The 13492-nt window shown below is 32.3% G+C and overlaps 3 protein-coding genes across 8 annotated transcripts; 2 read left to right on the top strand and 1 right to left on the bottom strand.

The window, feature by feature from the left end:
* The first annotated feature begins 540 nt into the window (after positions 1–540).
* LOC143344846 (protein-associating with the carboxyl-terminal domain of ezrin) lies at positions 541–5588 on the top strand. 5 transcript variants are annotated; one of them, XR_013080164.1, is made up of 6 exons: positions 541–2493; positions 2652–3096; positions 3176–3365; positions 3458–3594; positions 3657–5367; positions 5452–5588. XR_013080164.1 is itself a non-coding variant. In XM_076771366.1 (6 exons), the coding sequence occupies exons 2-6, from the start codon at positions 2299–2301 to the stop codon at positions 4613–4615; spliced, it is 1926 nt and encodes a 641-aa protein (XP_076627481.1). In that variant the 5' UTR covers positions 541–2186; positions 2285–2298; the 3' UTR covers positions 4616–5399. The 5 variants fall into 5 exon arrangements, 4 of the variants coding, with proteins under 4 accessions (XP_076627481.1, XP_076627482.1, XP_076627483.1 ...); XM_076771366.1 differs by lacking the exon at positions 5452–5588 and having other exon boundaries at positions 541–2186; positions 2285–2493; positions 3657–5399; XM_076771367.1 differs by lacking the exon at positions 5452–5588 and having other exon boundaries at positions 3179–3365; positions 3657–5399.
* On the top strand, positions 5551–7995 carry Rpl5 (ribosomal protein L5). The gene is made up of 6 exons (XM_076771396.1): positions 5551–5688; positions 6190–6375; positions 6454–6588; positions 6796–6998; positions 7267–7444; positions 7677–7995. Exons 1-6 carry the CDS (start codon positions 5686–5688, stop codon positions 7863–7865), a joined length of 894 nt encoding a protein of 297 aa, XP_076627511.1. The 5' UTR covers positions 5551–5685; the 3' UTR covers positions 7866–7995.
* On the bottom strand, positions 7990–12034 carry LOC143344848 (mitochondrial-processing peptidase subunit alpha). 2 transcript variants are annotated; one of them, XM_076771369.1, is made up of 11 exons: positions 11827–12034; positions 11349–11599; positions 11193–11272; positions 10937–11122; positions 10564–10656; positions 10312–10484; positions 9516–9642; positions 9210–9418; positions 8968–9133; positions 8750–8882; positions 7990–8670 (listed from the first exon to the last, which is right to left on the bottom strand). In XM_076771369.1, the coding sequence occupies exons 1-11, from the start codon at positions 11880–11882 to the stop codon at positions 8492–8494; spliced, it is 1653 nt and encodes a 550-aa protein (XP_076627484.1). In that variant the 5' UTR covers positions 11883–12034; the 3' UTR covers positions 7990–8491. The 2 variants fall into 2 exon arrangements, with proteins under 2 accessions (XP_076627484.1, XP_076627485.1); XM_076771370.1 differs by lacking the exon at positions 11827–12034 and having other exon boundaries at positions 10937–11138; positions 11349–11489.
* Positions 12035–13492: the final 1458 nt, after the last annotated feature.

Below are 13492 nucleotides of genomic sequence, written 5' to 3'. Positions count from 1 at the left end.
AATAATAAGTTCTGACAGTGTATTATTCTTTATTATTTTATTTTGTTTCTTCTCATATGTCGTCTCATATTTCTAATAGTAATATAGTTGTAGCAGAAGCATTTGTTAATAGAAGTAGTAGCGGCGGTGGTGTCTAGTAGTAGTAGTAGTAGTAGTAGTAGCAGCGACAGCGACAGCAGCAGCAGCAGCAGGAGCAGCAGTAGCAGCAGCAGCAGCAGCAACAATAGTAGTAGTAGTAGTAGTAGTAGTAGTAGTAGTAGTAGTAGTAGTAGTAGTAGTAGCAGTAGTAATAGTAGTAGTAGTAGTAGAGTAGTAGTAATAGCAGTAGTGAAAAAAATAGTAGTAGTAGTGCGTTGTTACTTCAGCTATCTATCATCACTACCAACCACTAGAAAAAGTATTATTACAGTTTATTACAATGCGAGACACTATCGCTGCTGTTACTTTAACAATTACTACTACTATTACTGTTATTTCTACTGCTGCATATTATTTATTACTACAGTAGTATTATTTCATACTTTGTAATTGTACCACTACATTTATTGTTTTTTTTCTTACATTTATCTGTATTATGTTAGATCGAGTATCACCTTCCTCTTTTTCACTATCATTTTTCATTATATTGTTTAAAGTACTATTCCGTTCTTAGTGTTACCTTTACTACTACTTGATATAATTACCACTAACCGTCGTCGCCGTCAACCTTCTCCTCCTCCTTACTATTGTCATGCAGTATAACATACTGCGTGAATTTTATATACCAGTTTCACATATTCATGGTTAATGTATTAGACTGTACCTCTTATACAATCATAATCAATCGTCGTTGTCATTATCATTGCTATTATTATCATCCTTGTTGTCAATGAGATTAATATTGTTGATCTAATTGTCATTGTTACCTTCATGATTAATTAAACAACATTATTCTTACAAGTGCACATTCAGCAGATGGCAACACGAAGATGAAGAACAAATAGAAAGACGAGTAAGTAAGAAGTACAGCGTCCGATTGCGTGAAAGTATCCTCGAAATATTATAAAGCATATATATATATATATATATATGTGTGTGTATATATATATATTGTTTATTCGTTTATTCGTTTGCCTATTATTGCTTATATGAAACATGATCTTTTTTCTGGAATGTATATTAAAAATACCGATTTGGATGCAGGCGCAAGGGTCTGTCTGATTACTCTGTGACGAGGTGGTAATAATGAAAAAATTTACCATGAAATTGTAATATACCGGTACATTTAGGCGTAGAAAAAGTATGTACTATTTTGTCGGTGATGAGTATTTTCAATTATTCATGATTGATGTAAAATATAAAAATACTTTTCGTCTGTTGAAAAAAAGCGAGTGCGCGCATATGTGTGTATGTGGCTAGTACAAAACGTTAAATGTGTAATGAACGTGATGGCGATAATCATTATTATTTCTGACAATATACACATGTATCGCTATATATTTGTTTTTAAATTTAGTGTTATATTCTCGAACACTACAGAGATACGTTACTAAGTTCTGTGCTGCGAAAGTAACGAAATAAATATTACGGTAATCATTACCCTTTGTAAATGTTTAAAATGCAACATAACAAATGTGACAGACCCTCGTACCTAGTTCTAATGACTAGAGCACCCATAATTTTATCTATCTATAGTTAATGATCTAACTTATACATACAACTATCTACTAAAACATGAAAATAAAGTAAGAACTGATAAAGAATCATCCTCGATTTCTAATCAGTACTTGACAGTATCTGATATTTACGTAATTTATCTAATCTTGTAGATGTAACAAAACATTTAACTTAAATTTGTTTATTTCTCACCAAAAATATTATCTTTTTTCACACATGCATATTCTTTCTTATATCCTGTAAATACAAAATGCAAAAATCATTGCAAGTAACATGCTACTTTTTAACATCGCATAAAATGAAGTTTGACCAGTTTTGATGCACAATTTATCTGACGGCGCTAAAATCGCAGATGTGTAAGGTAGGTAGGTTTCTATATTTATTATAAATATAGTGACAGAAAGCTGACAGGGCGTAGTGTTACCTGGTGTTACCTACACTTTATCGCAGGAAAAAATAAGAAATGGGTGAATGTTACCCGTAATGATCAATATTCTGTGAATTAATAAATTTCAATGATTGTGAAACAAGTAATAAACTTTCAACAAATTCTTTTAGAACGAGTTAAATGTTTATTGTTGGTTTGATGGTTTTAATCGTTGTAACGACGAATTTATTTTCTTCTAAGGATTAGCAAAATTAATGGGGAATGAAATAAGTGCCCTTAACGGGCTAGAAATTGATGAAAAATCTGTGGAAGTAACAGATTTTTGGGTGCATTATACAGCCTGTGTGAATGGTTATGGTGCACAAAAAGTGTCCCTTTTTATCAGTGAACCGTCTTTGCATTATAGCGCAAATTTTGGAAATCCATCTCCTTTAGAAAAAGCTGCAAAGGTTAACATTAGTTTATTGATTACTTTGTATATTGTAGGATTACACACATACGTATACGAGTTGCTCACCTAAATTATGTATTTTTCTTACGTTATAGTTTCAGTTAACTAAATTATTTTTATAGATATGTTTATACGAATAATGCTTGTATTTTTCAGAATTTAATGTTATATAGACATCCTTGTATACTCAAGTATGTTTCTTCGTGGTCTAAAGGCAGTAAATTTTTCCTTACTACTGAACATGTTAAACCTCTGATTCAATCCATACAAACACAAAGTACTCTGCAAATATGCATGGGCTTATATAGCATTTTACGTGCATTAGTATTTCTTCATGAAAAAGCATCTGCATCCCATAACAACATTTGTGGAAGTTCTATTTATGTTACATCAGAAGGATGTTGGAAACTTGGTGGATTAGAATGTCTATGTAAATCTAAGGAATTAACTTCTATTTATTTAAAAAAGATTAGAAGCTATAGATATGAGAGAGCAATATCAGTTGACGAAGATGCAACAGTTTCATCTGCAAGTTACTCAACTATTGATGCATATGCATTTGGAATTTTGGCTGAGGATATACTAAAATTAAAAGATTCAGGTAAGTATATAGTGTATTATGTGTAGTTTATTCTATCTTGAGAAATTATAATCTTAACAGATACTTTATATCATTTCAGAAGATGTCCCAAGTCTCCTAGAATTTAAACAATTTTGCAAGGAAAATTTGCAAAATGCAGATCCATGCTTGAGAAGTGAATTATCAAGTGTGCTCCAGCATCCATTTTTTACCCATGATTTTATGCGAATACATGCATTTTTAGAGGAACTGCCCTTAAAGAACAGTTTAGAGAAAGAAATATTTTTTGGGTAAACATTTTTAATAAAAGTAAACGAATAAGTGTTTTTAATAGAAGGTAGTTGTTCATGTTACACATAGAAAATATGTCTTCAAATTACAGAACCTTAATAATGCAATTACGAAAATTTCCTGAAAATATTGTCGCAGAACAATTAGGCCGATTATTACTTTCTAGGATGGTTTTATTAGATGAAACAGCACAGGAAAAACTTCTACCATTCGTCTTAAAACCAAGAGGTAGTCAATTCTTAATAAAACCTTGTATTTAAGATATATTGAGAGCACATGTTCACTTACAGATGGGAAAGACAAAATGGACAATAATCTTTTTGCAGTTTCAACATTCAAAGTTTACTTAGTACCTAAACTGTTGCAAATGTTTTGTATAAGAGATGTATCAATTCGTTTAGTCCTGTTATCGCATTTGAATTCGTTTGTTCATACATTTCAAGTGGATGAACTAAAATCCCAAGTACTTCCAGAATTACTTGTTGGAATTAAAGATACTAATGATCATCTTGTGTCAGCAACATTAAAAGCATTGGCCGATATAGTTCCGATCCTAGGTGCGGCCACTGTGATTGGTGGAAACAGAGGAAAATTATTTACAGATGGTCGACCAAACAAAGTAAAAGAAACTGGACAAGATAATAACAGTACCTCATCTTTTACAAATATTGTTGAATTTACAGTCCCTATGAGCGATGACAAAAAAACAGTTCAATTACCGGAAAGACCATCACCAGACGGAGGTGAAGATAAAAAGGAAATCATGTCTTCCATTACTGAAGAAGAATATACATGGTCTGATTGGGATACACAAGAAACCACTACTGGAGATATACATCTTTGTGTTTCAAGATCTCCTGACATAATTTGTCAATCTAATGAGATTTCAACTGTGGATTCAACATTAACGATTGAAATAGATTCAGACAAAATATTAAATATAGACAAAGCCAAAATAATTGAATCTAAATTGCCAAAGAAATCGATTATCTTATCCGATATTTCAGAGCTTGATATCAAGAATTCAAAATTGACCAATTCTGCCAAGGAAGAGTATGATTTCTTCACAGATATGGAACCTGTAATAAAAAAAACACAAGTCTTGCATGTACAACAACCGCAAATACTACCAAAAAGTGTATTTGACATAAAAGTATTAACTGAACTGGAAGCAACCGAAGAGAATGATGGTTGGGATGATGATTTAAGTGATTGGGGAATAGAAGATGCTCAAGAATTGAAAATTTAAGAAAAGTTTACTGTTTTTGATCATATTTATTATACAATGTGTAAAAATAGAATTATTTATCGTAGCTTTCACAGATGAATCTATACATCTGAATCCATGCAAAGCTGTTAAAAAAAATGATTTTAAAATTCATCTTGACTGTGAAATTGAACATTGAATTTTTTATTTACTTCTGTATATACTATTCTACAAAAAAAAAAATAAAGAGTTTACAGAAATTGGTACAGTTTTTGCCAATAAATTAGGTTATGTAAAATTGCTTCTCACCGAAAAGCACTTCTGTTTTGTGTCCTTGAATTCAAAGTCAAGCTGAATTTTTTAACAGATTTTAGTAAGAAATATTTTGTACATCCTACCACAGCCGAATCTATTACGAATTACGCTGAACGAGAGGCAGTAAAGCTGCTAGAGTCCGATTTTGCACTGGATAACAGATGTATAAATGCTGCGTACTTTCAAGTGCACAATCAAACTCGCGGTTTTACTGTTTCTCGTTTAGCGTGGCTAGTACTAGAGTCGACTGTGACACTACACGTATGAAAAATAAGATACTTATTAACATTTGGTTAACTGTATCTAATGAAACCAAAAGAATACTAGTCCCTTAGTCGTAATCATTATATGTGTACAGTAAAGTTTTGTCAGTAATTTTCAAATGAACAAATTTTCAACATACCGAATTTCGTGAAAAATAACTACGATATTCGATAGAAGAAATAAATTATATTTGAATAACAAGGTTTTCACAAAAGGTTCCTTGAAATTGATATAAAATTACAAACTTTTTAAACTTAAATTTACAATGGAGATCGAAATACATTAATTTTATATTTTAGTAAAGGTCGCAACATTAAACAAGATATATAATCTATACCAATCACAGTCGACAATGTGGTTGCATACTGAGCTGGTGATTTTCTCTTAGAATTCGAACAGTTTCATACGTAAAATACTCTAGATCCGTAATTCGTGTATGAGGGCGCAGCATGCGCAAGCTATAACTTCCTTTTTGTACGTGGAACATTCGGAGGTTCTATTCATACAGGATCTTTCCTGTATTTTTCATTAAAATGGTAAGTCAAGTTTGATTAAGATTAATGTAATTCAATAAATGAGGTTTTTTATTATTTACACAAGTTATTTAATATCAGTAAAAACGTTAGATGCTTGAAATTCAGTAGGATTCGAAAATCGATGTTTCGTTGTAACCACGAAGCTGTTCCAAGTAACCATTATTTTTATAAGCTGGAAAAATGTGCTAACATATTTTGTATGAAATAATGTTTTATAAATATTGGACTTTATGTTACGAATTATTTTAAAAGTTTTATTACAGTTCATTTTAGACATATGGTATTAGTACAAGTATATATGTGTAAATTAACAGAACCATTATGTGAATTAATAAATTTCTATTTTAATAAATAATACTATTTTATATGATGATGATCTTAGCTCACTTTGATAAAAATATGAAAATATTTAATCCTATATAACTGAATCTTACATACAAATAAAATGTAAAATGTAGAAATGGTATCTTTCTATATTGATAGTTGTATACTACATTTTAGGGTTTTGTAAAAGTTGTTAAAAATAAGCAGTATTTTAAACGTTACCAAGTCAAATTCAAAAGGCGACGTGAAGGAAAGACCGATTATTATGCACGCAAAAGATTAACTATTCAGGATAAAAATAAATATAATACTCCCAAATATAGACTAATAGTACGTCTATCAAATAAGGATATTACATGCCAGGTAATTATACTTAATTTAAAATTACTTAAATAAATGTTTGAATTTAAAGATATTAATATATATTATATTCTTGTACAGGTTGCATATTCAAGAATTGAGGGAGATAGAATAGTATGTGCAGCATATAGTCATGAACTTCCTAAGTATGGTGTAAAAGTTGGCCTTACTAATTATGCATCTGCATATTGCACAGGTCTTCTTTTAGCTCGTAGAGTAAGCATTTTGTTATTTAATTATCTATTTTATCTTATTTAATTATGTATATTTTAGCTAATGATGAAACACTCAGCTCGCTTCGATGCTTAAATGATGAAAACTCATTTGTTCCCAATTATTTAATTCTGAACAATAATTTTATAACATTAAATACGATTGAAATAACACATTCATGTACATTTAAAATAGTACATTTTTGTTTAGTTGCTGAAAAAATTGGGTCTAGACACATTGTATACTGGAACAACAGAAGTAACAGGAAATGAATATAATGTTGAAGAATCAGATAAAGGACCTGGAGCATTCAGGTGTTACTTAGACACTGGTCTTATGCGTACAACTACAGGTGCTAGAGTTTTTGGTGCCATGAAAGGTGCTGTTGATGGTGGTCTTAATATTCCACATAGGTATTTGTTAATTAAGTTTTTACAGAATATTTTTTGCAAAATGCCAAAAAAGTACCAGATAAATGACATAATGATGATTTTATGACACATGCGCGTCATCTGAATCACAGCATAGCATGGCTCTGTATTTGTGTTTTACAATACAGTGTACAAGTTTTGCACAGATATAAAAAGATTAGAAAACGTGTCTCTGATAACGTACAGTAGAATATATCAGTTGCACAAAGGTTGACAGCTTCTAATCTTTGTTTCGTATTTTTGTTGCCAGTACCAAGAGGTTTCCTGGATATGATAGCGAATCGAAATCTTTTAATGATGATGTCCATCGACAACACATTTTCGGACAACATGTTGCAAATTATATGAGAACATTAGAAGAAGAGGATGATGAAGTTTTTAAGAGGCAGTTTTCACAATATATTAAAAACGGCATTACTGCCGATAGCGTAAGTATCTACGTATTTTATGCATATGGACTTCGTCCAACTAATAATTACTCTCAGATATCACTATCTTCGTAGTGTCGCAGTTGGACTATAATAAATACATTGATTATAAAAGATAACAGCTTAAACCATGGCATTTTTCACATTGATCAATGTTACATCTTAGTTATTAATATATTCTGCTATTAAGACATTGTTTTACGTTTGAAAAACATATTGTTTCTATTAATAGATCGAGGGCATATATAAAAATGCTCATGAAGCGATACGAAGTAATCCTGAACACACGAAGATTGTAAAAGAAAAAGTACCTGTGAAAAAGCGATGGAACCGCGCAAAATTATCTTTGTCGGAAAGAAAGAATCGTGTCGCCCAGAAAAAAGCTTCATTCCTCAAGACACTGGAAGAAGTGGAGGTTTAAGTTCGTCGTCAGTCGTTTGTTATTTTATATCAAGATCAGTGTTTATCTGGAACACGTGGATTTTTTATTTTGAGTATGTGTCCAACATATAGAAAAAATTATGATATAAAAATAAAACATTCGATGACAATTTTCTATTTTTTCATTTATTTGTTCGAATAACAATTAATTATGATGCAATAATTTACTTAAACATACCGCCGTACATTGGTAAGCCTCGTCTATAACAAAAATATGTTTCAAATTAATCATTAACATAATTACGACTGTTCATTCTTACTATTTCATTTTACGTATTGAGGTTTAATTTACAACTTACTGAACATAGTATATTATGGATTATACTTACAACCATACATTACGTACATTTGATATTATAGAGCACCTATGCACAATGCATCTAATAATATAATAACAATTTGAAATATCGTAATAAATTACTTAACAATCTAGATTTAAGTAGATGAAATATTATATGAAATTTACTTTTTCCAATATCTAGAAAAGTATATTTTATCTTGCATTTTAATATAAACACGATGGTTTGAATATAATGTACTTTCGTTCGAAAGTTACCGCATGAAAAAAAAGATGCATGAATTTTAGGAAAATGGTATGTTTATGTATTAACGAAAAAGTGACAATCTATTGCGAGAACCAGGTAATCTGCCTTGCTCGTCGATCAATCCGGCTTGAATGTCTCCTATCGAAGGAACTGCTCTTACTTCTCCTCGGGCAGCTACACTAGGAGGTGATTTAAGTAAACGTCGTGCCGCGTTATTTATATCGTCTTTTGATACTTCATCTACAATTACACAAAATACACAATTCTACTTTATATTACGTGTAGTGTTTAATTTATTTTATTGTTGTTTATTGCTTACCAATTGCTTTTATGAAGAACTCCGGTCGTTTTCTAGATCCAGTGGCTAAAACTTGCCTTCCAATATCTTCAAAAATAACCGGCCTGTGTTCCAAATTCATGAGTAACATAGATTGTAGTTGTTTTTTGGCTCTCTAAATTATTAAGGAATAATTTCATTTAAATTATAATAAAAAATAAATATCAATACACAAATAGAAATTATAAATAAAATCATACTGCTAATTCGCTGTCCGTTATATTACTAGTCATGGCAACCATTTCGTGCACTATCACTTCTACCATTTCCTTTACGTGAAATGGAGTACACGATGCATGAACGCAAAAGATACCCGTGTCAGCGTATACATGATTGTACGCAGTTGCACTATATAACCAATGATACCTATAAAATGATTTCTTGTGGTTGTAACTTCCAACATAATTTATTTTCCCGACCAACAACACATTCTAGCCCTCACCTGTTTAATACATTTGTATACAAACGAGTATACATGCCTTTTCCTGGACCACCGGCACTGAAGCTACCACCGCCACCCATCATCATATTCAAGACACACATCGCTACAAAATCTTTATCTTGATAAGAACAACCCTCTAAACCTATTACAACGTGGGATAATTCTGGTAATCCACTTGGTCCTGCATATACGGGCACGTTACATTCTTCCTATAGAATTATGAAGCTTAAAATGATTAAATATCACCACATTTAAACGTACCTCTTTGTGTATGTCATTAACAAATAACTAATTTTAGATAATTACTAGTATATAGCCTCCAGTGTATTGCGCAATAGATTTATCAACTGTACTTAACAGCTTCTCTGACGATACAGAATTAGTATTTACTTTTTCTTCTTCTTCCCAAATAGATTTTTTCTCAACAAAATGTCTAAAATAATAGTAGTGTCAACTTTGCTCGAAGATTGTTAATCAATTAAAATACGAATGATAATACAATAAGACCTCACTTAACGCGACCCCGTTTAACACTGTTTCGTTATGAGTTTATAAAATTCATTTACGAAAAATAATATAGTTACGTTTATAGAACGTCATGTAAAGTAAATAATATGTTCTTAAAATTTCATAACTCTTGGATTCGACCCTGGTCAGACTGATATTGAAGCTACTTTAAATTTAGCAACATCTAGTATAAGTATATTTGTCTTTTACCTATTTCTATTTATATGACGTTAAAATAACCTCACTCAGCACTGTTTCGCATAATGCTTTAAATTTTAGCCATTTGAGTACCGAGGGTCATTGCAAGAAGGAGAATCATTGTTTCATGTCGAAAAATATCGAACCAATAGTATTAACATTCGAAAATCAAATTTAATTTGTGTAAAATGTAATAAAGATTCTCTACGTTATGTTCTATCAAGAAAAACTTTAAATAGTTATATAATCAAAACTGTGTTGCAGTAGAATTCAAAAATAGTCAGTTGAGTCTATTGCGGCACTCAAACTGTTAAAAATGTATTCCGAGCGTTTAATGGGAGTTTTACTGTACTTTAATTTATATCAATGAATACTTAACACTTTTATATATCATTACTTTTGAACAGCTGAAATCAAATCTTCATGTTTTACACCAACTCCAGCAACTACCATTCTGCTTGGAGTATAATGGTTTTTTAAATATTCAAATAATATTTTCCTATCTATATGGTCGATGTTTTCTTCTGGACAAATTTTTGGAAGACCAAGAGTATTGTTTCTGTATGCAGCCTGAACAATTAAACGCGTATTTTTTTATGTTTATTTAGAATATCTTTTAACATTATGTGAATCTAGTTCTTTTACTTACAGCATGAATCATATCCATAAGTATTGGTTCTTGTTCTGGTCTTGTAAGTAAAGATTCCAATTCAAATCTGATCATTTGTCTTGCAGCAGCTACCTAGAAACAGAAATTATAATATTTTATCTTTTAATAGTTATTCTGGATTAATGCTTGGTTTATTTTTGTATTTTATAGTTTATAGATTACATTCACAATTATAATACTACAGTAACCACCATACAAATTGATTCGTGAAAGCCATTCTGCCTATTTGAAAAAGATAGCAGTATTGGTGAAGTAGCTTTGACAGTCACCAATTTACAGAGGGTACTTTCTATACTGTAGATTGTACAATGTATAATGTATGTATAAAATATATGAAGGACATTTTTCTTACTTCATCAACTGTAATTTGAGGTCTTAAAACAATATCGCCTAGAATTTGTACAACTGTATCCAATCCATGACGTTCTGCAGATGCAGCATAAATAAATGCATCCCTTGTTGCTTGACAATCACATATTCCCCCATGCTTTTCTAGTGCAAGCATTATTTGATCTTTACTCTCGTACGTTTTTGTTGACTGCAAAAGTAAATTACTAATTTTTTTATTCCTCGAATAGTAATTCTTTGATGTACAATAAAAATCTTACTCCAAATGCCAATTTCTCCAGAAAATGAGAAATACCGCTTGGATATGCAATTTCATAGCGAGGACCCGAATCAAGTAGAACTGTAAAATAACAATAATTTACAACATAGATAACAACATAATCATTTATAGTACATAAATGTTTTTCTAAACTTACCACCTACTGTGCAAAATTGACCAAATCTATTTTCAGAAGCAACTCTCAGTCCGTTAGAGAGAACTGTAACTTTAGTTGTTTGATGCTCTTCTTTTGCTGTAGCATACACTGCTTTAGGTAAATTAGGAATAGGCTTGGTCAGTGAAGGAAATGGTGTAACAATTGAATTTCGTGCTATTTTATTATCCGAAATGTTTTGAGAGGAAAAATTGCACCTCCTCAAGAAGAAAAACGACTTTCTTTGCATTGTACTGTAACAAACATTAATTTCTTTGTTTATCATATAGGTTAACCGAATGAAGTAATATTTTTGGTTGTAAGAACATTACTTATGTTTAAAAAAAAGATAGTTATCAAAAGCACAACCACATCCACAATAATATAACCATAATTATAAAAGTATGTGCTTTTAGAAGGTTAGTAAAAAGAAAATTTGTATGTACTATCGTACAATTTTTCCTTCTTTCATAATAGTTACCTTTTTTTAACGGCAAATATCAAGGAAGATTGTGACACTTTCATCAATGCTTGCATATTAGCGATTGTAAAAAATTTGTCAACATTTAAATTGACTCTCCACTTCCCACACTTCGAAAGTGAAAAGTGATTAACCCAAAAATAGCCTCAATACCACTTTTCCTTCGAATATGAACAAACATATAGCTATGAAATACGAATCAAAGACAGAGATGCCAGATTCAGCACCCGGTGCCCTACTCACACATACCAGATCACGCGTACGTGAGCTCGTAGGGTTTCGGAAAGTCGACAAGGGCAAACTGACACATGCCCTCTTTCTCGATTATTCCGAAGCTGCCCGAAGTAATTTCGGACCGCCTCGTGGGAATCGAGAGAGAAAGGCTCACATTTGCCTTCTCGCTCTTAACAACTGAAATCAGACCTCCCGTCTACGGCATACGATTTGGAATCTCGACTGCCCAGGTATTTTTACTTGTCTTTCCTAGAGTTCATTACTGAACTCTGCAAATTACTCCTGGTTTCTATTTGCCTCTGATGACCTCTGATGACCTCTGATGACCAGTGCTGACAAAAGTACAGAACTCCCGACAACTTTTGACACCATACAGCGACTGTTACTGACTGCTCCTGATTACTGCTTGCCTCTGCTGAACTCTGCTGACCATCGCTTATATTTCTGACAACCTATAACGATTACTACTGACTTCTGCTAACCTCTGTTGGTCTTTGCTGATCTCTGTCAGCGTGTGCTTGTCTCTGCTGAACTTTCCTGGTCTCTGCCGAACGCTACTGACCACTACAGGTATTTCTGATAATGTATAACGATTAATACTTACTACTGCATGCCCCTACAAGTCTCTGCTTGCTTTGCAGGTTTCTGCTTGCCTGTGCATGCCTTTGATGGCCTCTGCTGAACACTGCTGACCACCCCTGATGCTTCTGACATCGTATAACAATTACTACATGCTACTGTTCGCCCCTGCTGATCTCTGCTTGCCACTGCATGCCTCTGCTCGTCTCTGCTGACCGCTGCTGACCACCTCTGATGCTTCTGACAACATATAACGCTTACTACTTGCTACTATTCGCCCTTGGTGATCTCTGCTTGTCACTGCTGGCCTCTGCTGACCACCGCTTATATTTCTGGCAACGTACAACGATTACTACGACTCCTGCCTTTCTCTGTTAACCTCTACCAACATCTCCCGAAGTCAGCTGACCATCGCTGACCATCGCTGACCGTTGCTGACAAATTGTGACACGATTTAATATAATATAATATGTTTATATGTATTAAAGTGTTGTATAATGTAAATCTATGGCAATAAATGATATAATTTCAAAGAATTCTATGTGTTTTCATCATTTTTACCCTTCTTTTCCTATCGAAATCATTCTCTTAGTTATAAGGCACTCCGAATCTTTTGAAATTTTCTAAGTTCCCCGGAAAGATTTCAAATTTCCCGCTGGCAGGAATTTTTATGAATTCGAAAATTCTCGGAATCCCTGAAACTTACCGGCGTCCCTGAAACTTCTCGGAATCCCTGAAATTTCCAAGAAGCTTCAGGCAACGGCAAAAATTCCGGCCTGAATTTTTCGGCAAAAATTTTAAAGAGCTATTACGTAATATTACGTAATATTACGTAACATTACATAATTTTCGC

This window comes from Colletes latitarsis, chromosome 8 (genome assembly GCF_051014445.1).
Source record: "Colletes latitarsis isolate SP2378_abdomen chromosome 8, iyColLati1, whole genome shotgun sequence".
Lineage (NCBI taxonomy): Eukaryota > Metazoa > Arthropoda > Insecta > Hymenoptera > Colletidae > Colletes > Colletes latitarsis.
This window is presented reverse-complemented; position numbering and strand designations above follow the sequence as displayed.